We start from the raw sequence: 27,316 nt of genomic DNA on the forward strand, positions 1-27,316 counted from the left end.
GCCCAAAATCCAATCTTCCTGAAACGTATATCACTTGTTGGCATATCCCTCTGTACTGGTACAGATCTACAACTCACACCACTACTCTCAGGATCCCTCCCCTTGACCCATCTTACTCTACTTTCTTCACTGCCTCAGCATATGGCAACTTCTGCACTACTCTAACCCTGGAAACCTCAACCTGCCTCTCTTGCACTGGACATTTTTTATCCTCAGCCCCATCGGCACCCCTACAACTAACACATACCACTACCTTCGACAATGCTACACATTCCTTTGTCTCATGCCCTTCTGCACACTTCTCACAACTAATGTAACAGTGTAGGTTCCGTCCCTCTCTTCGCCCCAACCCAGGCTCGAACCAGGGACCCTTGCACACATCAACAACTGACACCCACCGAAGCAACGTTACCCATCGCGCCACAAGAGCCACGGACCTTGCAACGCAAGGGGAAACCCTACTTCAAGTCTCAGAGAGAGTGACGTCACCGATTGAAACGCTATTAGCGCGCACCACCGCTAACTAACTAGCCATTTCACATCGGTTACACTAAGAACCTCCCTCCAACACACTGCTGCCACATGCCCAAAAGCTTGACACCTGTAACAACTTAATGTATTTGACACAAAATCTCGTACATGATAACTTACATATCCTCACATCACTTTGTTGGGCAAAGACTCAACATCAGAACTCAAAAGAACAGACAATGACTCTTCTGTTTCACCACTTGCCACGTTGTCTGCGTCACACCAAATGACGAGCATAACAAACACCGGGAATCTTCCCCATCAGTTGGTCAACTTTTACATTTACTGTTAACCCAGTAATCAATCCTTTCAATGGTGCCATTTTCTTGAGAGCAAAACAACTCACATTTCTTGCCCCCATTTGTTTAACGTGGAGTGCCTTCTCGCTCTGACCAGCAGAAAGACAAACAATTATCACAAGACCACTTCTGGTTACCCTCACCGATTCCACAGCACCCATCTCTGTTTTAACCCAGCCTGAAACCACAAATGGATCAGCCAAAAGGCAGGGGTCCAGTTTTTCCCAAAACTTTACTCCTACTGTCACACTCCTCTTTATCCTGACCCTCGGGCTCCGAGAACTTCACCACACCTTCCACCTCCGATACTTCAACCTCATTCACTTCCATTTCTCCTCCTGTCTTCAGCTCAATCTGCTTACACTTTCTACAATTCTTCTTTAACAAATGATCTCCCTTTTTCCTGCCATTTTTAACCAACTCAAGCTCAGCCTCTTCCTTCCTCTCTCTTAGACCTCCTCTGCCTCTCTTTTCCCTCCATTCCTCCTCCGTATTCCAAATATACATCTCCTTGTGATAATACTGCACTTCTCCTGACATCCATCTTGTTCTTGCATTCTCAAGGGATGCCATTTAGCCGGCTGTCACAATCTCCACAATCTTCGTCTTGATGTTCTTCTTTATCAAAAGCTACTGCAACGCTTTTCCATTTCAAACAAGCGCACTCTTCCATGATGTTGCCCTCCCAGTTCAGCCAGAGGTAAACTAACATAGCAGGCATAGAAAGAAGCCTGAGCGGAGTTCCCACTTCTGGTTTTCAGGGGAAACAGAAGTTAGTTAAAAAATACTGTGTCCCTGAAGACCAGAAACATCCGCCAACGCTGCTATGGGTGGGGTATACAGACTTCTGCAACCTGACTGGCAGAACGCAATATGCAACATCTGGGACTTACATTCTTAGCCACTCTAGCATGGTGGTGGAAAATAGTGTTTCATAAAGAAAGCACATATTTTCCCTGTTTTTTTTCAGCCTTCTCGCCATTAAATCAAATTGAGGAAATCGATGCCTTTGCAGCCTGAATGGAGAATGTTTCACGTAAGAACCGGTCCACCGGGGATACAAGTGTATATAATCGGCTTCATACAATGCCTTTGGACGGTAAGATGAAACGACTCAATGTCGCCATCTGCCAGGCTTTGGGCTAAACTCTGTGGCTGTGACAGCTAGTGAGGACCCTGTCTGTCTCTATTAATGCAAGTTCTACTACACTAACTTAGTCACTAGAACATAAGGTCCACTTCCATCAACATTTCAGTTTATTCAAATAATAATTTCAATGTTGTTCATGTGTCAGACAATGACAAATTACAATAACTGGCAGTGCTTCACTCCAAAATGATTAAGACATGGCACAGGAAACATTTTGAAAATGTAAAGATTTATTTCAAATGTTAGAACAGGAGAACTGGACTAGCAGTTCTGTAGCTATAAGAAAAATACAACTAACAAATCTGAAACATGAGTATAAAAATAAGTGGTCATACAAATGGTGATTTAATTCGTAAAGCAGATATATCAGCTCTCCAGGTGTTCTATCATTATAACACCCTCTTAATGACAGACACTGACAGTAATACTGAAATATTATGTGCACTTAGATACCATACATTAATTGGTTGTCATCTGGCCATGCTAGAAAATATGGAATAAATGTAACTTTCTAACTAGAAATTCTGCTTACTCTTACCCACACCTTATCCCCTGTTTGACTAAATCATGCACTTGCTCAACAGTTCTTCTGTATTAGCCAATTCTATCATGGTCATGTAGTGACTACTGCACAAATCCCCTGACCGCCAATTCAGATTGGCCCACTGCCATCAGAGTGAAACGTGAAAAGTCATCAACATAAACAAAAATCAGGCGAGGGGGCATTTCCTCTTTCTAAGGTGTGGGGACTTGGTTGCCTTGGTGATGGCATTCATGAGCAGGCCGGAGAGACACTTTGGGGCGTCCTGGGAGGAGGGAGGGCAGCATTTTTGGAAGACAGCAGAGGAGGAGGGCTTCTCTGCAGAACAGCGGCTCTCCGCCAGTGTCACTAGCTGGGTTCACAGTCAAAGAGAAGTTATGAAAACAACAATATTAAAAAGCCTGCTATATGCTTAGACCTAAAATATAACTTTCAGTCTAAGATCCTGTAGACACTTGATGGCCAATCATGTTCATTTTATCCCATTGGTACAACCTGGTTAATATGAGATATGGGGTTGTCTGTGTGAACCTGTATTATTAAGTGAACCTGTATTATTTGAACTCACCTTTTCCTGAACACATGCAGTTCTCTGGTCTGCTGGCAGGGGGCAGCAATGGACCACTAAGTTCTGGACAGGGAGAGCCACAGGGAACCTGAGAGAGCAGATTGAAAGATCATCTCAGTCACATCTTTGTTTTACTCGATAATCAAACCAAATCAGTCAAAGGGCTTTGTTAGACCGATATGTACAAATGTCCCTGGATCAAACTAGCTGCTGTAATAAGATACTTGTGAAAGTTATTGTATACTATTGTTTTTAAACTTTTGGTAATGGTATTTGATACAATGCAAATCTGGAATTTTAATGTCATTAACCACGTTTCCATCCACAGTTTTATTGCGAGTAAGCTCATACCGTATAAAACAAAACCACAACAACTGTAATGGAAACAGGAGTTTTCGGTGAAATGTTATAAATGCCAACAAATAATTTGTTCGTTTGACATGGTGGGATCTTTTTGTGTCTGTAAAATGTATTATGTGAGAAATGATGGTGGAAACAGCTTTATGTGCAAATATTGATATAATAACCATCAGAGCAAAGTAAACTTGTAGTCACGTGATATGATGTTGTCCTTCCACTACGACTCAGGAAACTATGCAGTTTATTAGGCTACAGATTAAATAAATGATGAACTTCACAGGGTAGTGAAAGTGCACAGTGATGAGCTTGATGCTCCTTTCCAATAAATATTGAGGGTCTTATTCTGGTGACATGATGATTGACTGCCATTTGAAAAATGTAAATATTGGTTGCCGTTATCCATAATAAATCTCATAATCTAGACTAGCCTACCCACACTGTATCTGCTAGTTGTTGGCTAGAGCGCATGTGCCAAGACCAGAGTTGGCACATTTGCTATTTGGAGCAACCGTTTTTGTGACATCGGTAGGGTTGAAATATGATAGAAACACACTGAACTTTAGATTTTTATTCAGGAAAATGAAGAAAAAAAATACATTTGGTGTGCACTACAAAAATCAGCAACAAGTCAGTTTGGTGGAAAAACACCACTGGTGGGAAAATGTTTCTGGTTTCTGGTTCTGTCACCCAGAAAGATAAACAATCAGGCTGGGCAGCATAAAAATGTGACTGAGGAGGAAAAAGGTCCAATTAAACACACACACCATAATGCTAAACAAACACACTTACTTCTTCTTGATGATCTTGTATGTTTCACAGATGTGTCCGAGGTTGTGGGTCTGAGGTGCGGCAGAGTCGAGCTTTTGGTCATAGTCTGGATGAGGGGCGCGGGAAGAGAAACAGGTGTACCTCTCCTCACCTTCTCCCACATCACAACAGGAGGAGTTGTGAAGCCTCCCCTTCTGCTCTTCCTCACAGAACCTGTCAAGCACCTCACGCCACTAAGAGAGAGATGAAAAAAGATGTACATTCTTTTTCACTGTAAAGGATAGTTTATACAGATATTTCTGTTTAGTAGCCTTCTACAGTGTAGGTATGAATTGGATCCTTACTTTTCCCAAGTTGACAAGTGCAGGTAGGTAGGCAGGCCATAGCGCACACGCACACACACACACAGCTCCTTACCTTTCCCTCAGCACAGGGTAGCACGTCCCCCTGTCCCTTACAGCAGTGTTTGAACCCTCTCTCCAGCCGGTTCACGGCCTTTGATTGGCGGGCCAGCCAGCCAAAGCCTGTACGTGGCAGGCACTTGGGGGTGTAGAGAGGGCGGTGCTTGCGTAGGCGGCAGACCAACCCGATGTTGTCGAAAGTGGGGCGTCCAGGGGGGAAGCTGATGTTAGAGTCTCTGGGAGTAGCTTGGGGGCTCTTCTTGGGCTTCTCCCCTCTGATAGTGCGCGGACTGGGCTGGGACCTGGGAGGAAAGGACACAATACATGTAGTCATTAGTTGCCATAAAAAAGGACAATTTGAACTTAACATTAACCCTAAACTAGGGCTGTGGAGGTCATGAAATGTTGTCTGCCGGTGATTGTCATGCAAATAACTTCACAGTAAATTGACAGTTAATTAGGCCTACATAAACACATTGAGCATCTGACTTCCACGCATAGCATAGCTTACAAGCCATTGATGCAGACCTTTGGAACATCTACATTTGAAAAAGTCTAATAAATCCATTTAATATAGCCTACACCAGCGGTTCCCAAACGTTTTATAGTCCTGTACCCCTTCAAACATTCAACCTCCAGCTGCGTACCCCCTCTAGCACCAGGGTCCACTCACTCTCAAAATGTTGTTTTGTTGTTGCCATCATTGTAAGCCTGCCACACACACACACACACACACACACACACACTATGCGATACATTTATTAAACATAAGAATGATTGTGAGTTTGTCACAACCCGGCTCGTGGGAAGTGACAGAGCTCTTATAGAACCAGGGCACAAATAATAATATAATAATAAATCATTTTTCTCTTTATTTAACCATCTTACATATAAAACCTTATTTGTTCATCGAAAATTGTGAATAACTCACCACAGGTTAATGAGAAGGGTGTGCTTGAATGGATGCACATAACTCTGCAATGTTGGGTTTGTTTGGAGAGTCTGTCTTAAATCCTATTCCACACACAGTCTGTGCCTGTATTTAATTTTCATGCTAGTGAGGGCCGAGAATCCACTCTCACATAGGTACGTGGTTGCAAAGGGCATCAGTGTCTTAACAGCGCAAATTGCCAAGGCAGGATACTCTGAGTGCAGCCCAATCCAGAAATCTGGCAGTAGCTTCTGATTAAATTACATTTTCACAGAACCGTTTGTTGCAATTTCGATGAGGCTCTCTTGTTCAGATATTGGTAAGTGGACTGGAGGCAGGGCATGAAAGGGATAACGAATGCAGTTGTTTGTGTCATCTGTTTCAGGAAAGTACCTGCATAATTGCACACCCAACTCACTCAAGTGCTTCGCTATAATCACATTTGACATTGTTTGTAAGCTTGAGTTCATTTGCACACAAAAAAATCATACAATGATGGAAAGACCTGTGTGTTGTCCTTGTTAATGCAGACAGAGAAGAGCGGCAACTTCTTAATCATAGCCTCAATTCTGTCCCGCACATTGAATATAGTTGTGGAGTCCCTTGAATCCTAGATTCAGATCATTCAGGTGAATCAAAAACATCACCCAGACAGGCCAGTCGTGTGAGAAACTCGTCATCATGCAAGCAGTCAAACAAGTGAAAATGGTCAGTAAAGAAAACTTTATGCTCGTCTCTCAATTCAAAAAAACGTGTCAATACTTTGCCACTTGATAACCAGCACACTTCTGTATTTTGTAAAAGCGTTACATGGTCGCTGCCCTTATCATTGCATAGTGCAGAAAATACACAAGAATTCAAGGGCCTTGCTTTAACAAAGTTAACCATTTTCACTAGTGTCCAAAACATCTTTCAAGCTGTCAGGCATTCCCTTGGCAGCAAGAGCCTCTCGGTGGATGCTGCAGTGTACCCAAGTGGCGTCAGGAGCAACTGCTTGCACGCGCGTTACCACTCCACTATGTCTCCCTGTCATGGCTTTTGCACCATCAGTACAGATACCAACGCATCTTGACCACCAAAGTCCATTTGAGGTCACAAAGTCGTCCAGTACTTTAAAAATATCCTCTCCTGTTGTCCTGGTTTCCAGTGGTTTACAGAAGAGGATGTCTTCCTTAATTGACCCCCCATAAACGTAACAGACATATACCAGGAGCTGTGCCAGGCACGCCACTTCTGTTGACTCATCCAGCTGTAACGCATAGAATTCAATGGCTTGTATGCGAAGCAGTAATTGTTTGAAAACATCACCTGCAATGTCACTGATGCGTCATGAAACTGTTGTTTGATGAAGGCATTTTCTGTATAATTTTGGCCTTTTCCCCCAGCATTGTCCCAGCCATATCCGCGACAGCAGGAAGAATTAAGTCCTCCACAATAGTATGGGGTTTGCCTGTCCTAGCCACTCGGTAGCTCACCATATAAGACGCTTCTAGACCCTTCTTATTAATGGTATCTGTTGCTTTTATACATGTCTTACTACTCGAAAGTTGTCTTAAATCTCGCAAAAAAACTCCCATGGCTTATTTTCTTTCTAAATGTCTGCGCAAGACGTAAGGTTTCATTGAGTTGTGAGATAGTACTTTTGCACATATAACACACTGGCTGAGGAAAGGCACTACTCCCAATATGAGTGAACCCCAAATCAATGTAGATCTCTTCATATTTGCGCCTCTTCGATGGTCCAACGTCCCTGTCTGTTGTTCGGTGCTTTCCCGGGTAAGGAGGCAGTAGCTCTTCGGCTACATCAGGTTCACAGCTGTCAGTGTCCATGCTAGCTGGGCTAACAACAAATGTAGAATTAATGATGCTAGCATTGTATGTGCTCGTGGAAGCAGATCAACTTGTGTCGTCAACAGGTGCAGTACTGCTCGTAGTAGCAGTACCACCAGTAGAGCTGGTATGTGTCTATGGACGCGGGCCTTTTTTAAAACATTTATACATTTTCGAGCAAACGGAATAAGCAGCAGCTACGTTTGGCTACATACGGACCGTTAGTGGAATTCCCACGAGAGAGTAACGGATAATGTGATTGGATGTTAATTATTTGACTAGGCTACCTGTATTTGACATTGTGTTGTTATTTCACTTAACACTAGACGTTTCACTGTCAAATAAAATGAAACCGAGGCTACTAAGGTGAGAAAAAAACCTTACCCAAATGTATAGCCCCATTGTAAAATATAAATGGACTGTTTGAAAATGTGAAGAAAATTTGTAAAAAGTATTGTAAAACATTTTTTAAAATGTGAATCACACTTATTTGTTGTACTCCCAACAACATAGCGTACCCCAGTTTGGAAATACCTGGCCTACACCATCACAATTAATCCAATAAATGTATTTTAGACAGGTCTAAAGAAACATGATATGAAGAAAATGTAGTCTATTTCAGAAGAACAGAATAGCATACTCAGTTGTCCTTATGTTAGTCCCTGATCAGACTATGCCATATGGCTGTGGGCTACACTAGTTCATTTAGCAGACAAGATTGTCTTAGAATTCCGTGGCATTATTTTATAGTATGAAGAACACAATTGAACATAGCTGAATAAAATAGAAAGGATATTTTCTCCAAACGATTCCCGAGAAAGTGCGCACATGCAGCTATTTTTTCATTAACAAAGAAACAGGTCCTCCTACAGTGAATTCGGAAAGTATTCAGCACAGTTGACTTTTTCCACATTTTGTTACGTTACAGCCTTATTCTAAAATGGATTAAAGAGAACAAATTCTCAATCTACAAACAATACCCCATATTCAGAAAGAAAAAACAGGTTTTTGTAAATTTTTGCTAATTTATTACAAATAAAAAACATAAATACCTTATTTACATACTGTACCAGTCAAAAGTTTGGACACACCTACTCATTCCAGGGTTTTTCTTTATTTTTACTATTTTCTACACTGTAGAATAATAGTGAAGACATCAAAACTATGAAATAACACACATGGAATTATGTAGTAATCAAAAATGTGTTAAACAAATCAAAATATATTTTATATTTGAGATTCTTTAAAGTAGCCACCCTTTGCCTTGATGACAGCTTTGCACTCTTAGCATTCTCTCAACCAGCTTCACCTGTAATGCTTTCCAACAGTCTTGAAGGAGTTCTCACATATGCTTAGCATGCGTGTTCAAATTTGTAAGTATTCTAACCCTTTGCTATGAGATTCGAAATTGAGCTCAAGTGCTTCCTGCTTCCATTGATCATCCTTGAGATGTTTCTACAACTTGGAATCCACCTGTGGTAAATGAATTTGATTTTACATGATTTGGAAAGCCACACACCTGTTTATATAAGGTCCCACAGTTGGCAGTGCGCACGTCAGAGCAAAAACCAAGCCATGGAGTTGAAGGAATTGTCCATAGAGCTCCGAGACAGGATTGTGTCAAGGGACAGATCTGGGGAAGGGTACCAAAACATTTCTGGAACATTGAAGGTCCAAGAACACAGTGGCCTCCATCATTCTTAAATGGAAGAAGTTTGGAACCACAAAGACTCTTCTTAGAGCTAGCCACCCGGCCAAACTGAGCAATCAGGGGAGAAGGGCCTTGGTCAGGGAGGTCACCTGATGGTTACTCTGACAGAACTCGAGAGTTCCTCTGTGGAGATGGTTGTCCTTCTGGAAGGTTCTCCCGTCTCTGCAGTACTCCACCAAAGAGGCCTTTACGGTAGAGTGGCCAGACAGAAGTCACTCCTCGGTAAAAGGTACATGACATTCCGCTCGGAGTTTGCCAAAAGGCACCTAAAGGAATCTCAGATCATGAGAAACAAGATTCTCTGATCTGATGAAACCAAAACTGAACTTTTGGCCTGAATGCAAAGTGTCACGTCTGGAAGAAACCTGGCACCATCCCTATGGTGAAGCATGGTGGTGGCAGCATCATGCTGTTGGGATGTTTTTCAGCGGCAGGGACTGGAAGACTAGTCAGGATCGAGGGAAGATGAACGGCGCAAAATACAGAGAGAGATCCTTGATGAGAACCTTCTCCAGAGCACTCAGGACCTCAGACTGGGACAAAGGTTCACCTTCCTACAGGACACCGACCCTAAGCACACAGCCAAGACAACGCAGGTGTGGCTTCGGGACAAGTCTCTGAATGTCCTTGAGTGGCCGAGCCAGAGCCAGAGCCTGAACTTGAACCCGATCGAACATCTCTGTTGAGACCTGAAAATAGCTGTGCGGCCAACGCTCCCCATTCAACCTGACAGAGCTTGAGAGGATCTGCAGAGAAGAATGGGAGAAACTCCCCAAATACAGGTGTGCCAAACTTGTAGCGTCATACCCAAGAAGAATCAAGGCTGTAATCGCTGCCAAAGGTGCTTCAACAAAATACTGAGTAATGGGTCTGAATACTTATGTAAATGTCACATTTCTGTATAAAAAAATATATATGTTTTTGCATTATGGAGTGTAGATTGAGAAACAAATGTGTGTAGATTGAGGGGGTAAAAGCGATTTAATCCAGTTTAGAATAAGGCTGTAACATAACAAAATATGGTAAAAGTCAAGGGGTCTGAATACTTTCCGAATGCATTTTATATGCTTAATTTTGAGTTATTTATGCAACTTTAGTTGTCATACAAATGTTAGGCTATAGGTTTTGATATTTAATAGGTTCTAAGGCTGCATGATGCGACTGATGATGCTTTTGAAAAAAGCAGGAAAGGCATGTGCTCTGCTCTGTTTCTTGCACAGGCTGCACACACTTTATTCACAATTTGACAAGCACTTGATAATATTCTCACCCATCAGACTACTCTTAATTTAATCTGATCTTTACATATAGCCTACTAATATGTGTGGAATTACTTTGATTAGAATGGCCCACCTCTTCCAGTTTAGATGGACGTCATATTCTATTTGTGCCCTTCTCGTAGGCCTATTATATAGACAGTGTCGTTTTTTATTTAAACTGTTGTCACTGTCAACAGAGTAGGCTACCCTTTAACTTGTCATATTAAAAAATATTCTGCTAATGTCTCCAGTCATATATAGTGTAGTAGAAATGCATGAAATGTGTTTCTAAAAAGGCAACATTTTCCATGTTCAAAGAAAGAATCAACGTAGGCCTATCTGATACAGCCTAGCCATACTCTAGTCTATGCTATACACGCTCAGCCATGCATTGAATGATATTTTTTTTTTAACAATGATTGAGTTCTATTATTAGCCTAAATTATGACTATCCAATCTATTCATCACATTTCCAATAGTAGGCTATTTTACATAAGAAACAGCATTATATGCATGTAATGCTTTATTATAAAGGGTGCATTTTTATGGTGAAAAACATCTTCCCCAAATATGAAACTCACACACTGCCTATGTATGCCAGTCAGGCTACACCGGTTGTAAAGCAGATTAATGTGCTTCATTTTAAGAATTGATACATAAATATCAGCACATGAAAGCTGTGATCCTCTTTTATATAGTGGCCAGTCAAAACTCTGTTTTCACACGCAACTGTGCAATGACTGGGTTTATAAGAACTAGAGGTTGACCGATTATGATTTTTCAACGCCGATACCGATTATTGGAGGACCAAAAAAAAGCCACTACCGATTAAATCGGCCAATTTTTTTTGTTGTTGTAATAATGACAATTACAACAATACTGAATGAACACTTATTTTAACTTAATATAATACATCAATAAAATCAATTTAGCCTCAAATATATAATGAAACATGTTCAATTTGGTTTAAATAATGCAAAAACAAAGTGTTGGAGAAGAAAGTAAAAGTGCAATATGTGCCATGCAAAAAAGCTAACGTTTAAGTTCCTTGCTCAGAACATGAGAACATATGAAAGCTGGTGGTTCCTTTTAACATGAGTCTTCAATATTCCCAGGTAAGAAGTTTTATGTTGTAGTTATTATAGGAATTATAGGACTATTTCTCTCTATACCATTTGTATTTCATATACCTTTGACTATTGAATGTTCTTATAGGCACTTTAGTATTGCCAGTGTAACAGTATAGCTTCCGTCCCTCTCCTCGCTCCTACCTGGGCTCGAACCAGGAACACATTGACAACAGCCACCCTCGAAGCAGCATTACCCATGCAGAGCAAGGGGAACAACTACTCCAAGTCTCAGAGCGAGTGACGTTTGAAACGCTATTAGCACGCACCCAGCTAACTAGCTAGCCATTTCACATCGGTTACACCAGCCTAATCTCAGGAGTTGATAGGCTTGAATTCATAAACAGCACAATGCTTGAAGCATTGCGAAGAGCTGCTGGCAAACACATGAAAGTGCTGTTTGAATGAATGCTTACGAGCCTGCTGGTGCCTACCATCGCTCAGTCAGACTGCTCTATCAAATCATAGACTTAATTATAACATAATAACACACAGAAATACGAGCCTTTGGTCATTAAAATGGTCGAATCCGGAAACTATCATTTCGAAAACAAAACGTTTATTCTTTCAGTGAAATACGGAACCGTTCCGTATTTTATCTAACAGATGGCATCCCTAAGTCTAAATATTGCTGTTACATTGTACAACCTTCAATGTTATGTCATAATTAATTACGGCCTTTGTTAGGAATAAATGGACTTCACACAGTTCGCAATGACCCAGGCGGCCCAAACTGCTGCATATACCCTGACTGCTTGCACGGAACGCAAGAGAAGTGACACAATTTCCCTAGTTATAAGAAATTCATGTTAGCAGGCAATATTAACTAACTAACTATTCAGGTTTAAAAATATATACTTGTGTATTGATTTTAAAGGCATTGATGTTTATGGTTAGGTACATTGGTGCAACGACAGTGCTTTTTTCGCAAATGCACTTGTTAAATCACCCGTTTGTCGAAGTAGGCTGTGATTCAATGACAAATTAACAGGCACCGCATCGATTATATGTAACGCAGGACACGCTAGATAAACTAGTAATATAATCGACCATGTGTAGTTAACTAGTGATTATGTTAAGATTGATTGTTTTTTATAAGATACGTTTAATGCTAGCTAGCAACTTACCTTGGCTTCTTGCTGCCCTCGCATAACAGGTAGTCAACCTGCCACATAGGCTCCTCATGGAGTGCAATGTAAGGCAGGTGGTTAGAGCGTTGGACTAGTAACCGGAAGGTTGCAAAAACGAATCCCCGAGCTGACAAGGTAAAAATCTGTTGTTCTGCCCCTGAACAAGGCAGTTAACCCACCGTTCCTAGGCCGTCATTGAAAATAAGAATGTGTTCTTAACTGACTTGCCTAGTTAAATAAAGGTGTATAAAAAATAATAATAATAAATATATAAATAAATAAATAAATAAATATATAAATATATATATATATATATATATATATATAAATAAATAAATATATATATAAAAAAATTGAATCGGAAAATCGGTGTCCAAAAATACAGATTGTTATGAAAACTTTAAAAATCAGCCCTAATTATTCTGGCCATTCCGATTAATCGGTTGACCTCTAATAAGAATACGTTTCACTAGGCTCTGTAGGCTATGTGCTCTCTTACCGTGTCCCAGGGGTTCTAGGTCTGTAGGCTATGTGCTCTCTTACCGTGTCCCAGGGGTTCTAGGTCTGTAGGCTATGTGCTCTCTTACCGTGTCCCAGGGGTTCTAGGTCTGTAGGCTATGTGCTCTTCTTACCGTGTCCCAGGGGTTCTAGGTCTGTAGGCTATGTGCTCTTCTTACCGTGTCCCAGGGGTTCTAGGTCTGTAGGCTATGTGCTCTTCTTACCGTGTCCCAGGGGTTCTAGGTCTGTAGGCTATGTGCTCTCTTACCGTGTCCCAGGGGTTCTAGGTCTGTAGACTATGTGCTCTCTTACCGTGTCCCAGGGGTTCTAGGTCTGTTGACTATGTGCTCTCTTACCGTGTCCCAGGGGTTCTAGGTCTGTAGACTATGTGCTCTCTTACCGTGTCCCAGGGGTTCTAGGTCTATAGGCTATGTGCTCTCATACCGTGTCCCAGGGGTTCTAGGTCTGTAGGCTATGTGCTCTCTTACCGTGTCCCAGGGGTTCTAGGTGTGCAGGCTGCGTTTTGAGTTATTTGGCCACGTTAGTTATGATACAAACCTTATCAAAACATATAGGCCTATGGGCTAGGCTACATGACGTGTGATTTGAAAAAGTAGGACTAAAAAAGGCATGCGCTGTGTCTTGCCTTACTGCACATGCAGGGAATCATTAAGTGATAATACATCATTCACAAGTGATAATATTGTCACCCATCAGACTATTTAATCTTGTCTTTACATATACTAAATAATATATGTGTGAAATGTGTTATGATTTAGAATGGACCATTATCATGCACCTATTGGAATAGGGGAGCTTTTCCCATGGTTCATTATCATGCCAGCCACGTAGGCTATACTCCTGTTGTAAATCGAAGCAATGTGCTTAATATTTGGAAAGTTGAGAAATAAATATAGTAGGTCTAGCCTATAGAAAGCTGATGGGATCCTCTTTTTAAAAAATGGTTTTGTTGATTGCATAGCCTATAGAAATGTTGCGCAACATGAGCTCATGGGCTCTCATGAAGTGTTTGATTAGATTTTCGATTACATTTCTATTGATGTCAGTGTGACTAGAGAGACAGTAAGGTGCTGAGTACCAGCACATTAGAACTGGCTGTTAGCAAGTTTGGTACTCTACTAATGATCATCAGCACCATCAGAGTGCAGTTTTGGAGAAGCCTAGTTACCGTGACTAAACAGTCACGTAATACCGTCACCATAACAGCCCTACCCTAAACCGGTCTCTCTCCTTACTTGTGACAAGTGTTGGGGTTAAAGGTGAAGCCAGGTTCAGGTATGGGGGAGGAGCCTGCCCCCTGGGTGTTCGGCAGGTAGTTGGGGTTTGGGGTTTGGCTATGGAAACAGCTCAGTCTGTCCCCGCCCTCTTTCTTGCAGCAGTGGTGGTGGCGTGTCTTCACTGAGAACTCATCAGTACAGAATGTGGACAGGGTCTGTTCCCACTGTAAGTGACATACAAACATCAATTCACACATGAAAAATAGAGATAAAGGAAGTCCTAAAATGGTGAAGGTACAGCTTTAGACCTCAAGGGCCTGACTCATGAACACCTTTCCCCTCTACACAGCTACACAGCTATACAGATAGACGCCAAGGCTGATCTGTTGTGTCTGTATGGGCTTTCCTTCTACTGAGTCTCATCTTCCCTGGACATCCTCATCACTACTACTGTCTCATCTTCCCTGGACATCCTCTGTCCTCATCACTACTACTGTCTCATCTTCCCTAGACATCCTCTGTCCTCATCACTACTACTGTCTCAGCTTCACTAGACATCCTCTGTCCTCATCACTACTACCGTCTCAGCTTCACTAGACATCCTCATCACTACTACCGTCTCATCTTCCCTAGACATCCTCTGTCCTCATCACTACTACTGTCTCATCTTCCCTGGACATCCTCATCACTACTACTGTCTCATCTTCCCTAGGCATCCTCTGTCCTCATCAATACATCTGTGCACATAGAAGGTGGTTCTGTTGGTACAATAGGAGCGAACGGACCAGAACTGAACACAACACGACAGAACAGAAAGGAACAGGGCAGAATCCAATGTTGCCACAGAAACACTCACCGCCTGTGTAACGCAGCACAGCGTCACTTCCTGGACCTGCTGTGTCCCGTTCCCATGGCAACATGCGCTGTACCAGGACTCTACCCGGTTGACGGCGTCACCTTGACGACGAAGGTAGCCAAAGCCTGTCTGTGGTAAGGAGTAGGCAGGATACCTGGGACGACGGCTGCTATGGAGACAGATGGCCTGGAGGTTGTTAGGGGAGGGCTGGCCGGGAGGGAAGAGGACACTGGGGTGGGAATCCCCAAACGAGCGAGGCCCAGCCATCGGCCGAACTCCAGGTGTAAAGTCTGTGTCCAGGTGCAGGGTGATCTCCCTCTGGGTCATGTCTATGTCAGCTGCCCTGGAGCCCGCTGGGAACACACACTTCTGTTACTGTACCTCCCTCACACGGGATACAACACACACATCATACTCCATTGGCTGTGTGATATGAAGTATACCAGCAGGGAAGGCATCGCCACCCACCTCGCTCCTTGAGGACTTTGAGCAGGTCAGGATCAAAGTCCTCATGTACATAAGTGACCTCTCTCTGCTCCATGCCAGGAAACTCTACACAGTGACAGACAGGAGTTAGCACTGACAGCCATACACTAATAACATGTCATGTGCCTACACTGTATTAATTACATGGCAGAATGGCATGGGCATAGGAGAGGATGTGTCCCAAATACTTTGGAATACTTTCCTTCTCTCGTCTGCTTTCTTTCATTATTCACAGATCTATCAGTGTTAGGCTGGATATAACAAAACACACTCACCTATGGGTTACAGTTAGAACACACTCACCTATGGGTTACAGTTAGAACACACTCACCTATGGGTTACAGTTAGAACACACTCACCTATGGGTTACAGTTAGAACACACTCACCTATGGGTTACAGTTAGAACACACTCACCTATGGGTTACAGTTAGAACACACTCACCTATGGGTTACTTAGTTACGGTAACAACACACTCACCTATGGGTTACAGTTAGAACACACTCACCTATGGGTTACAGTTAGAACACACTCACCTATGGGTTACAGTTAGAACACACTCACCTATGGGTTACTTAGTTACGGTAACAACACACTCACCTATGGGTTACTTAGTTACGGTAACAACACACTCACCTATGGGTTCCCAGAGTCCCCCAAAGTCCACCTCCCTCTGGGTCATATCAGGCTCCAGCTGACTCGCACCTGGAAGACATATACACACAGCACTGTGAGGACATTAACACACACACACACACACACACACACACACACACACACAAACCTTGCAGGAGCTCCTCTAGGTCAAAGGAGGCCTCTCGCTGTAACATGTCAGGCTTATCTATGGAAGGGATGAGAGAATGTAAACACAGACATAAAAACACAGAGACCGGCACACACGCCCACTGTTACATAAGCCATCACACTCTGACCATGTAATGTCAGTATGGTTGTCCACCACCTAGATTTCACATAGAAATATGATTTATAGATATGTTATTCTCATTGAAAGCAAGTCTAAGAAGCGGAAGATCTGTTCTATGTGCGCTATTTCTATCATTCCCATTTCTTAAATTACATTTTTGCTTCTGGTTTTGTATACCAGCTTCAAACAGCTTAAAATACAAATATTTTGGTTATTGAAAAATAATTTCATAGCGGTTTAGATGGTACAATGATTCTCTACATTGCTTGTTTTGTCACAAATTGAAATTAGGCTAAATATTACAATTTTAGCAACCAGGAAATTGCGGAGCCAGTTCTGCATATTGCACCTTTAATTAACATGGTGTGAATTCTTTAGTCTAGATGTTTGTTACACCTAAAATAATAGTTCTACTGTTAGTAGACTTGGACAAAGTTGTTCCACACTAAACTGGTGGAATGGAATGTATCACGTCCAACAAATAATGTTTTTCTTCATGATCTTGATAGTGCATAAAAATGGCCTCTTCTGCGAACTTCTAACAGACCATGCACGAACAGGTGAGCCATAAACATACCAGTACATAAAACAAGGACAGAAAGAACTGATGATTACATGCAAAAACCTCGTAGGCTACAAACCTTCAGATGCCGCTAACACCAGCACTAATGCACACCAGCAGGCTAGAGCCCAAAACCAACCCATTTCGAGTACTGACACGGTAGGTGTCCGATATCCTTGTCCTCTTTCACAGGACTGTTTCCACTCTCTCTGTTTCGCCCCTTTTCACCACCCCACTCTCTTTCCCTGTTTCGCAGTCGTTCCAAAGCCACGTCAAGTTCAGGAAACGACCTTTGAGCGTCAAATCAAGGTCCTTCCTTTTCGAACCGTTAAGTCTTTTTGGAGTGGTATGAAATAGAGAACGAGAGTTGTGAGAGGGCATAGATACATGTATGTTTGTTTTGTGATTGGAGGGAAAAGAAGGAGGGATATTTTCCACCATGAGTCAGCAGTGGCGTGTTCTTGGAAAGAAGCCAGGCTTCTCCCAAAAATGGACTAATAAAATAAATAAATAATTGTCCTTCATTTCGCAAGAGGCTGAATTTATCACACTGGAGAAAGCATCGGAGCGAGCGAAACAGCGCATTTCTTTATGTGTAGCGTCGAATGCAAGGGTAGCCATCAAGCATTTGCCCTCCCTTGATAAAACAAGTATAAAGTCATAGCCAATCAGTGTTGAGCTAAACCGAGTGAGCTCAACTGTGAATGGTCCTGGCACACCCAAAAAAGTGTCAAAGAAGCCAGTTTGGACTTGGCTGCACTCCAATCACATCATGTCACATCCAGAGCCAAATGTCATTGACAGAAACAACTTGAATCTTGTTGTGTTGTTATCCTCCAGTGACTAGCTAGCTAAGATTGTCCCTTTCCTAAATTAGCCATGGATGAAGATAAGGATTTGGACTTGTGGTTTTACTTAATTCTCCATACTGGCAAATGATTATAACAGTGATTCTGATCCAACCATAAATTCATACATTGTGCCCATGCCTGAGAGGATGGAAGATCAATATGTAGCTAGATGTAACTAGCTGGCTCATCGTTTCCCATGAAAGCAAGTCAGGCTAGGGAACAAGCATTTTAGCCAGGTAGCCCAGGACACCAAAAAATAAAGGCGTGTACTGTATGACAGACTCATAGACCGTTTCATCAACATGAAAGAGAGGAGGATGGCATTGGCGTTTCTCTACAAGTAGGGTGGGTAAACATGTGCGTGCTTGCACACAGGCACTCACACACACTCACGAATCAGAACCATGGACAGCCACATCATATTTAGCTTATGTCGATTGGACAAAATTATTTTTGGTATCTTTTAGTTGTCACTGTATTAGCCTAAGCGATCATACATTGTTTACCAGGGGGCAGGGCTACCAACGTTAAGGCTAAAGCTAAAACTGGCGAGTGTAGAGAGTATAGAGATATTGTTATCCACGTCGGCACCAACGATGTTAGGATGAAACAGTCAGAGGTCACCAAGCGCAACTTAGCTTCAGCGTGTAAATCAGCTAGAAAGATGTGTTGGCATCGATTAATTGTCTCTGGCCCCCTCCCAGTTAGGGGGAGTGATGAGCTCTACAGCAGAGTCTCACAACTCAATCGCTGGTTGAAAACGGTTTTCTGCCCCTCCCAAAAGATAGAATTTGTAGATAATTTGCCCTCTTTCTGGGACTCACCCACAAACTTGACCAAGCCTAGCCTGTTGAGGAGTGACGGACTCCATCCTAGCTGGAGGGGTGCTCTCATCTTATCTACGGACATAGACAGGGCTCTAACTCCTCTAGCTCCACAATGAAATAGGGTGCAGGCCAGGCAGCAGGCTGTTAGCCAGCCTGCCAGCTTAGTGGAGTCTGCCACTAGCACAGTCAGTGTAGTCAGCTCAACTATCCCCATTGAGACCGTGTCTGTGCCTCGACCTAGGTTGGGCAAAATTAAAGATGGCGGTGTTCGCCTTAGCAATCGCACTAGAATAAAGACCTCCTCCATTCCTGTCATTATTGAAAGAGATTGTGATACCTCACATCTCAAAATAGGGCTACTTAATGTTAGATCTCTCACTTCCAAGGCAGTCATAGTCAATGAACTAATCACTGATCATAATCTTGATGTGATTGGCCTGACTGAAACATGGCTTAAGCCTGATGAATTTACTGTGTTAAATGAGGCCTCACCCCCTGCTTACACTAGTGACCATATCCCCCGCGCATCCCGCAAAGGCGGAGGTGTTGCTAACATTTACGATAGCAAATTTCAATTTACAAAAATAAATAAATAAAACGTTTTCGCCTTTTGAGCTTCTAGTCATGAAATCTATGCAGCCTACTCAATCACTTTTTATAGCTACTGTTTCCAGGCCTCCTGGGCCATATACAACGTTCCTCACTGAGTTCCCTGAATTCCTATCGGACCTTGTAGTCATCGCAGATAATATTCTAATTTTTGGTGACTTTAATATTCACATGGAAAAGTCCACAGACCCACTCCAAAAGGCTTTCGGAGCCATCATCGACTCAGTGGGTTTTGTCCAACATGTCTCTGGACCTACTCACTGCCACAGTCATACTCTGGATCTAGTTCTGTCCCATGGAATAAATGTTGTGGATCTTAATGTTTTTCCTCATAATCCTGGACTATCGGACCACCATTTTATCACGTTTTCAATCGCAACAAATAATCTTCTCAGACCCCAACCAAGGAGCATTAAAAGTCGTGCTATAAATTCTCAGACAACCCAAAGATTCCTTGATGCCCTTCCAGACTCCCTCTGCCTGCCCAAGGACATCAGAGGACAAAAATCAGTTAACCACCTAACTGAGGAACTCAATTTAACATTGCGCAATACCCTAGATGCAGTTGCACCCCTAACAACTAAAAACATTTGTCATAAGAAACTAGCTCTCTGGTATACAGAAAATACACGAGCTCTGAAGCAAGCTTCCAGAGAATTGGAACGGAAATGGCGCCACACCAAACTGGAAGTCTTCCGACTAGCTTGGAAAGACAGTACCGTGCAGTATCGAAGAGCCCTCACTGCTGCTCGATCATCGTATTTTTCCAACTTAATTGAGGAAAATAAGAACAATACGAAATGTATTTTTGATACTGTCGCAAAGCTAACTAAAAAGCAGCATTCCCCAAGAGAGGATGGCTTTCACTTCAGCAGTAATGAATTAATGAACTTCTTTGAGGAAAAGATCATGATCATTAGAAAGTAAATTACGGACTCCTCTTTAAATCTGCGTATTCCTCCAAAGCTCCGTTGTCCTGAGTCTGTACAACTCTGCCAGGACCTAGGATCAAGGGAGACACTAAAGTGCTTTAGTACTATATCTCTTGACACAATGATGAAAATAATCATGGCCTCTAAACCTTCAAGCTGCATACTGGACCCTATCCCAACTAAACTACTGAAAGAGCTGCTTCCTGTGCTTGGCCCTCCTATGTTGAACATAATAAACGGCTCTCTATCCACCGGATGTGTACCAAACTCACTAAAAGTGGCAGTAATAAAGCCTCTCTTGAAAAAGCCAAACCTTGACCAAGAAAATATAAAAAACTATCGGCCTATATCGAATCTTCCATTCCTCTCAAAAATTTTAGAAAAAGCTGTTGCGCAGCAACTCACTGCCTTCCTGAAGACAAACAATGTATACGAAACGCTTCAGTCTGGTTTTATACCCCATCATCGCACTGAGACTGCACTTGTGAAGGTGGTAAATTACCTTTTAATGACGTCAGACCGAGGCTCTGCATCTGTCCTCGTGCTCCTAGATCTTAGTGCTGCTTTTGATACCATCGATCACCACATTCTTTTGGAGAGATTGGAAACCCAAATTGGTCTACATGGACAAGTTCTGGCCTGGTTTAGATCTTATCTGTCGGAAAGATATCAGTTTGTCTCTGTGAATGGTTTGTCCTCTGACAAATCAACTGTACATTTCGGTGTTCCTCAAGGTTCCGTTTTAGGACCCCTATTGTTTTCACTATATATTTTACCTCTTGGGGATGTCATTCGAAAACATAATGTTAAATTTCACTGCTATGCGGATGACACACAGCTGTACATTTCAATGAAACATGGTGAAGCCCCAAAATTGCCCTCGCTAGAAGCCTGTGTTTCAGACATAAGGAAGTGGATGGCTGCAAACTTTCTACTTTTAAACTCGGACAAAACAGAGATGCTTGTTCTAGGTCCCAAGAAACAAAGAGATCTTCTGTTGAATCTGACAATTAATCTGGATGGTTGTACAGTCGTCTCAAATAAAACTGTGAAGGACCTCGGCGTTACTCTGGACCCTGATCTCTCTTTTGAAGAACATATCAAGACTGTTTCAAGGACAGCTTTTTTCCATCTACATAACATTGCAAAAATCAGAAACTTTCTGTCCTAAAATGATGCAGAAAAATTAATCCATGCTTTTGTTACTTCTAGGTTGGACTACTGCAATGCTCTACTTTCCGACTACCCGGGTAAAGCACTAAATAAACTTCAGTTAGTGCTAAATACGGCTGCTAGAATCCTGAATAGAACCCAAAAATGTTATCATATTACTCCAGTGTTAGCCTCCCTACACTGGCTTCCTGTTAAGGCAAGGGCTGATTTCAAGGTTTTACTGCTAACCTACAAAGCATTACATGGGCTTGCTCCTACCCATCTTTCCAATTTGGTCCTGCCGTACATACAATACACGTACGCTACGGTCACAAGACGCGGGCCTCCTAATTGTCCCTAGAATTTCTAAGCAAACAGCTGGAGGCAGGGCTTTCTCCTATAGAGCTCCATTTTTATGGAATGGTCTGCCTACCCATGTGAGAGACGCAGACTCAGTCTCAACCTTTAAGTCTTTACTGAAGACTCATCTCTTCAGTAGGTCCTATGATTAAGTGTAGTCTGGCCCAGGGGTGTGAAGGTGAACGGAAAGGCTGGAGCAACGAACCGCCCTTGCTGTCTCTGCCTGGCCGGTTCCCCTCTTTCCACTGGGATTCTCTGCCTCTAACCCTATTACAGGGGCTGAGTCACTGGCTTACTGGTGTTCTTCCATGCCGTCCCTGGGAGGGGTGCGTCACTTGAGTGGGTTGAGTCACTGACGTGGTCTTCCTGTCTGGGTTGGCGCCCCCCCCCCTTGGGTTGTGCCGTGGCGGAGATCTTTGTGGGCTATACCCAGGATGGTAAATTGGTGGTTGGAGATATCCCTCCAGTGGTGTGGGGCTGTGCTTTGGCAAAGTGGGTGGGGTTATATCCTGCCTGTTTGGCCCTGTCCAGGGGTTTCATCGGATGGGGCCACAGTGTCTCCTGACCCCTCCTGTCTCAGCCTCCAGTATTTATGCTGCGGTAGTTTATGTGTCGGGGGGCTAGGGTCAGTCTGTTACATCTGGAGTATTTCTCTTGTCTTATCCGGTGTCCTGTGTGAATTTAAATATGCTCTCTCTAATTCTCTCTCTCTTTCTCTCTTTCTTTCTTTCTCTCTCTCTGAGGACCTGAGCCCCAGGACCATGCCTCAGGACTACCTGGCATGATGACTCCTTGCTGTCCCCAGTCCACCTGGCCGTGCTGATGCTCCAGTTTCAACTGTTCTGCCTGCGGCTATGGAACCCTGACCTGTTCACCGGACGTGCTACCTGTCCCAGACCTGCTGTCCCAGACCTGCTGGAACCCTGACCTGTTCACCGGACGTGCTACCTGTTCCAGACCTGCTGTTTTCAACTCTCTAGAGACAGCAGGAGCGGTAGAGATACTCTCAAAGATCGACTATGAAAAAGCCAACTGACACTTACTCTTGAGTTACTGACTTGTTGCACCCTCGACAACTACTATAATTATTATTATTTGACAATGCTGGTCATTTATGAACATTTGAACATCTTGGCCATGTGCTGTTATAATCTCCACCCGGCACAGCCAGAAGAGGACTGGCCACCCCTCATAGCCTGGTTCCTCTCTAGGTTTCTTCCTAGGTTTTGGCCTTTCTAGGGAGTTTTTCCTAGCCACCGTGCTTCTACACCTGCATTGCTTGCTGTTTGGGGTTTTAGGCTGGGTTTCTGTACAGCTCTTTGAGATATCAGCTGATGTAAGAAGGGCTATATAAATACATTTGATTTGATTTGATAATCGGTCGACCTCTATTCTGGACGGCTCTGACTTAGAATACGTGGACAACTACAAATACCTGGGTGTCTGGTTAGACTGTAAACTCTCCTTCCAGACTCACATTAAGCATCTCCAAACCAAAATTAAATCTAGAATTGGCTTCCTATATCGCAACAAAGCATCCTTCACTCATGCTGCTAAACATACCCTCGTAAATCTGACCATCCTACCGATCCTCGACTTCGGTGATGTCATCTGTAAAATAGCCTCCAACACTCTACTCAACAAACTGGATGCAGTCTATCACAGTGCCATCCGTTTTGTCACCAAAGCCCCATATACTACCCACCATTGCGACCTGTACGTTCTCGCTTCATACTCGTCGCCAAACCCACTGGCTACAGGTTATCTACAAGTCTCTGCTAGGTAAAGCCCTGTCTTATCTCAGCTCACTGGTCACCATCGCAGCACCCACTCGTAGCACACGCTCCAGCAGGTATATTTCACTGGTCACCCCCAAAGCCAATTCCTTTGGTCGTCTTTCCTTCCAGTTCTCTGCTGCCAATGACTGGAACGAACTGCAAAAATCACTGAAGTTGGAGACCCATATCTCTCTCACTAGCTTTAAGCACCAGCTGTCAGAGCAGCTCACAGATCACTGCACCTGTACATAGCCCATCTGTAAACAGCCCATCTATCTATCTACCTTATACCCATACTGTATTCCAGTGTTTAATTGCTATATTGTAATTACTTCGCCACCATGGCCTATTTATTGCCTTAACTTACCTCATTTGCACTCACTGTATTTAGACTTTTTGTTTTCTTTTGTTCTACTGTATTATTGACTGTATGTTTTGTTTATTCCATGTGTAACTCTGTGTTGTTGTATGTGTCGAATTGCTATGCTTTATCTTTGCCAGGTCGCAGTTGCAAATGAGAACTTGTTCTCAACTAGCCTACCTGGTTAAATAAAGGACTTGTTCTCAACTAGCCTACCTGGTTAAATAAAGGACTTGTTCTCAACTAGCCTACCATGTTAAATAAAGGACTTGTTCTCAACTAGCCTACCTGGTTAAATAAAGGACTTGTTCTCAACTAGCCTACCATGTTAAATAAAGGTGAAATAAAATACATTTAAAAAATTAACTTGGAAGTCGGGGCACCAAGGAAAATATTCAGGTTACAAAGTTATAATTTTCCTAATTTAACTTTCAGATATTTTAATATCTGATCAATTAGTCTTCTAATTAATGAATTATTCTTTACCTCACGTTAGTCTCATTCCAAACGTCGTAAATTGTTGGTTATCTGCACGAACCCAGTCTTCACTATGAGTCATCCATACATCAATTGTCTCAATCATTTATTTATTAACTAACTAAATAATCACAGAAATGCACACACAAACAAACAAGTAGATATGGTTACAAGGAAATGATTGGGGAATGTGCCCTAGTGGTCTACACCGGCAGAGCGGCTTGTTAGACAAAGGGACTGAGAAGGGCGCGAAAGATAAAAGACACTACAAAGTTGGAAAATTCCAGAAAATGATGTCATGGCTTTAGAAGCTTCTGATAGGCTAATTGACATCATTTGAGTCAATTGGAGGTGTACCTGTGGATATATTTCAAGGCCTACCTTCAAACTCAGTGCCTCTTTGCTTGACATGGGAAAATCCAAAGAAATCAGCCAAGACCTCAGAAAAAAATTGTAGACTTCCACAAGTCTGGTTCATCCTTGGGAGCAATTTCCAAATGCCTGAAGGTACCACGTTCATCTGTACAAACAATAGTACGCAAGTATAAACACCATGGGACCACGCAGCCGTCATACCGCTCAGGAAGGAGACGTCTCCTAGAGATGAACGAACTTTGGTGCAAGAAGTGCAAATCAATCCCAGAACAACAGCAAAGGACCTTGTGAAGATGCTGGAGGAAACAGGTACAAGAGTATCTAAATCCACAGTAAAACGAGTCCTATATTCACATCAGTCAGGAAGTTAAAGCTTGGTTGCAAATGGGTCTTCCAAATGGACAATGACCCCAAGCATACTTCCAAAGTAGTGGCAAAATGGCTTAAGGACAACAAAGTCAAGGTATTGGAGTGGCCATCACAAAGCCCTGACCTCAATCCTATAGAAAATTTGTGGGCAGAACTGAAAAAGTGTGTGCAAGCAAGGAGGCCTACAAACCTGACTCCGTTATTGTCACGTCCTGATCAGTATAGGGGTTATTGGTTATGGTAGTTTGGTCAGGACGTGGCAGAGGGTATTTGTTTTATATGGTTCGGGGGGTTATGTGTATGTAGGTGGGTAGTTGTATTTTGCACTGCTGTTATTATAGCCTGTGAAACTGTCGGTCTGTCGTTCTTTGTTTCTTGTTTTCGTGTTCACTTTAATAAAATAAAATAATGATGAGCACGCAACCCGCTGCGCCTTGGTCCCCTTCTCTCTTCAACGACGGCCGTTACAGTTACACCAGCTCTGTCAGGAGGAATGGGCCAAAATTCACCCAACAAGAAGCTTATGGAAGGCTATCCGAAACGTTTGACCCAAGTTAAACAATTTAAAGGCAATGCTACCAAATACTAATTGAGTGTACTTCTGACCCACTTGGAATGTGATGAAAGAAATAAAAGCTAAAATAAATCATTCTCTCTACTTTTATTCTTATTTCACATTCTTAAAATGAAGTGGTGATCCTAACGGACCTTAAACAGGGAATTATTACTAGGATTAAATGTCAGGAATTACATAACACATATGGAATCATGTAGTAACCAAAAAAGTGTTAAACAAATCAAAATATATTTTAGATTTTAGATTCTTCAAAGTAGCCACCCTTTGCCTTGATGACAGCATTGCACATTCTTGGCATTCTCTCAACCAGCTTCACCTGGAATGCTTTTCCAACAGTCTTGAAGAAGTTCCCAGATGTGCTCAGCACTTCTTGGCTGCTTTTCATTCACTCTGCGGTCCAACTCATCTCAAACCAGGTCATCTGATGCAGCACTCCATCACTCTCCTTCTTGGTCAAATAGCCCTTACACAGCCTGGAGGTGTGTTTTGGGTCATTGTCCTGTTGGAAAAACAAATGATAGTCCCACTAAGCGCAAATCAGATGGGATGGCGTATCGCTGCAGAATGCTGTGGTAGCCATGATGGTTAAGTGTGCCTTGAATTCTAAATAAATCACAGACAGTGTCACCAGTAAAGCACCCCCACACCATCACACCTCATCCTCCATGCTTCACGGTCGGAACCACACATGCGGAGATCATCCGTTCACCTACTCTGCGTCTCACAAAGACACGGCGTTTGGAACCAAAAATTGCACATTTGTACTCATCAAAGGACAGATTTCCACCGGTCTAATGTCCATTGCTCGTGTTTCTTGGCCCAAACAAGTATCTTCTTCTTATTGGTGTTCTTTAGTAGTGGTTTCTTTGCAGCAATTCGATCATGAAGGCCAGATTCAGGCAGTCTCCTCTGAACAGTTGATGTTGAGATGTGTCTGTTACTTTAACTCTGTGAAGCATATATTTGGGCTGCAATCTGAGGTGCAGGTAACTCTAATGAACTTGTCCTCTGCAGCAGATGTAACTCTGGGTCTTCCTTTCCTGTGGCGGTCCTCATGAGAGCCAGTTTCATCATAGCGCTTCATGGTTTTTGTGACTGCACTTGAAGAAACTTTCAAAGTTGTTGAAATGTTCCGCATTGACTGACTTTCATGTCTTAAAGTAATAATGGACTGTCATTTGTCTTTGCTTATTTAAGCTGTTCTTACCATAATATGGACTTGGTCTTTAAATCAAATAATGCTATCTTCTGTATACCACCCCTACCTTGTCACAACACAACTGATTGGCTGAAACGCATTAAAAAGGAAACAAATTCCACAAATGAACTTTTAACAAGGCACATATCCATAAAGTTGAACACTCTTTTGGTTACTACATGATTCCATATGTGTTATTTCGTAGTTTTGATGTTTTCACTATTATTCTACAATGTAGAAAATAGTACAAATAAAGAAAAACCCTTCAATGAGTCCAAAC

General features: G+C 42.5%; 1 protein-coding gene and 1 long non-coding RNA gene across 2 annotated transcripts; both read right to left on the reverse strand.

The window, feature by feature from the left end:
• Positions 1-2,190: 2,190 nt before the first annotated feature.
• LOC115186885 (extracellular matrix protein 1) lies at positions 2,191-17,561 on the reverse strand. The gene is made up of 10 exons (XM_029746296.1): positions 17,250-17,561; positions 16,468-16,524; positions 16,320-16,388; positions 15,667-15,750; positions 15,199-15,551; positions 14,361-14,566; positions 4,635-4,920; positions 4,239-4,450; positions 3,090-3,177; positions 2,191-2,873 (listed from the first exon to the last, which is right to left on the reverse strand). Exons 1-10 carry the CDS (start codon positions 17,311-17,313, stop codon positions 2,691-2,693), a joined length of 1,602 nt encoding a protein of 533 aa, XP_029602156.1. The 5' UTR covers positions 17,314-17,561; the 3' UTR covers positions 2,191-2,690.
• Positions 15,905-16,321, reverse strand: LOC115186901 (uncharacterized). The gene is made up of 2 exons (XR_003875917.1): positions 16,284-16,321; positions 15,905-16,219 (listed from the first exon to the last, which is right to left on the reverse strand). It is a non-coding gene; the product is annotated as an uncharacterized LOC115186901 (long non-coding RNA).
• Positions 17,562-27,316: the final 9,755 nt, after the last annotated feature.

Source organism: Salmo trutta, chromosome 3 (assembly GCF_901001165.1).
Source record: "Salmo trutta chromosome 3, fSalTru1.1, whole genome shotgun sequence".
Classification (NCBI taxonomy): domain Eukaryota; kingdom Metazoa; phylum Chordata; class Actinopteri; order Salmoniformes; family Salmonidae; genus Salmo; species Salmo trutta.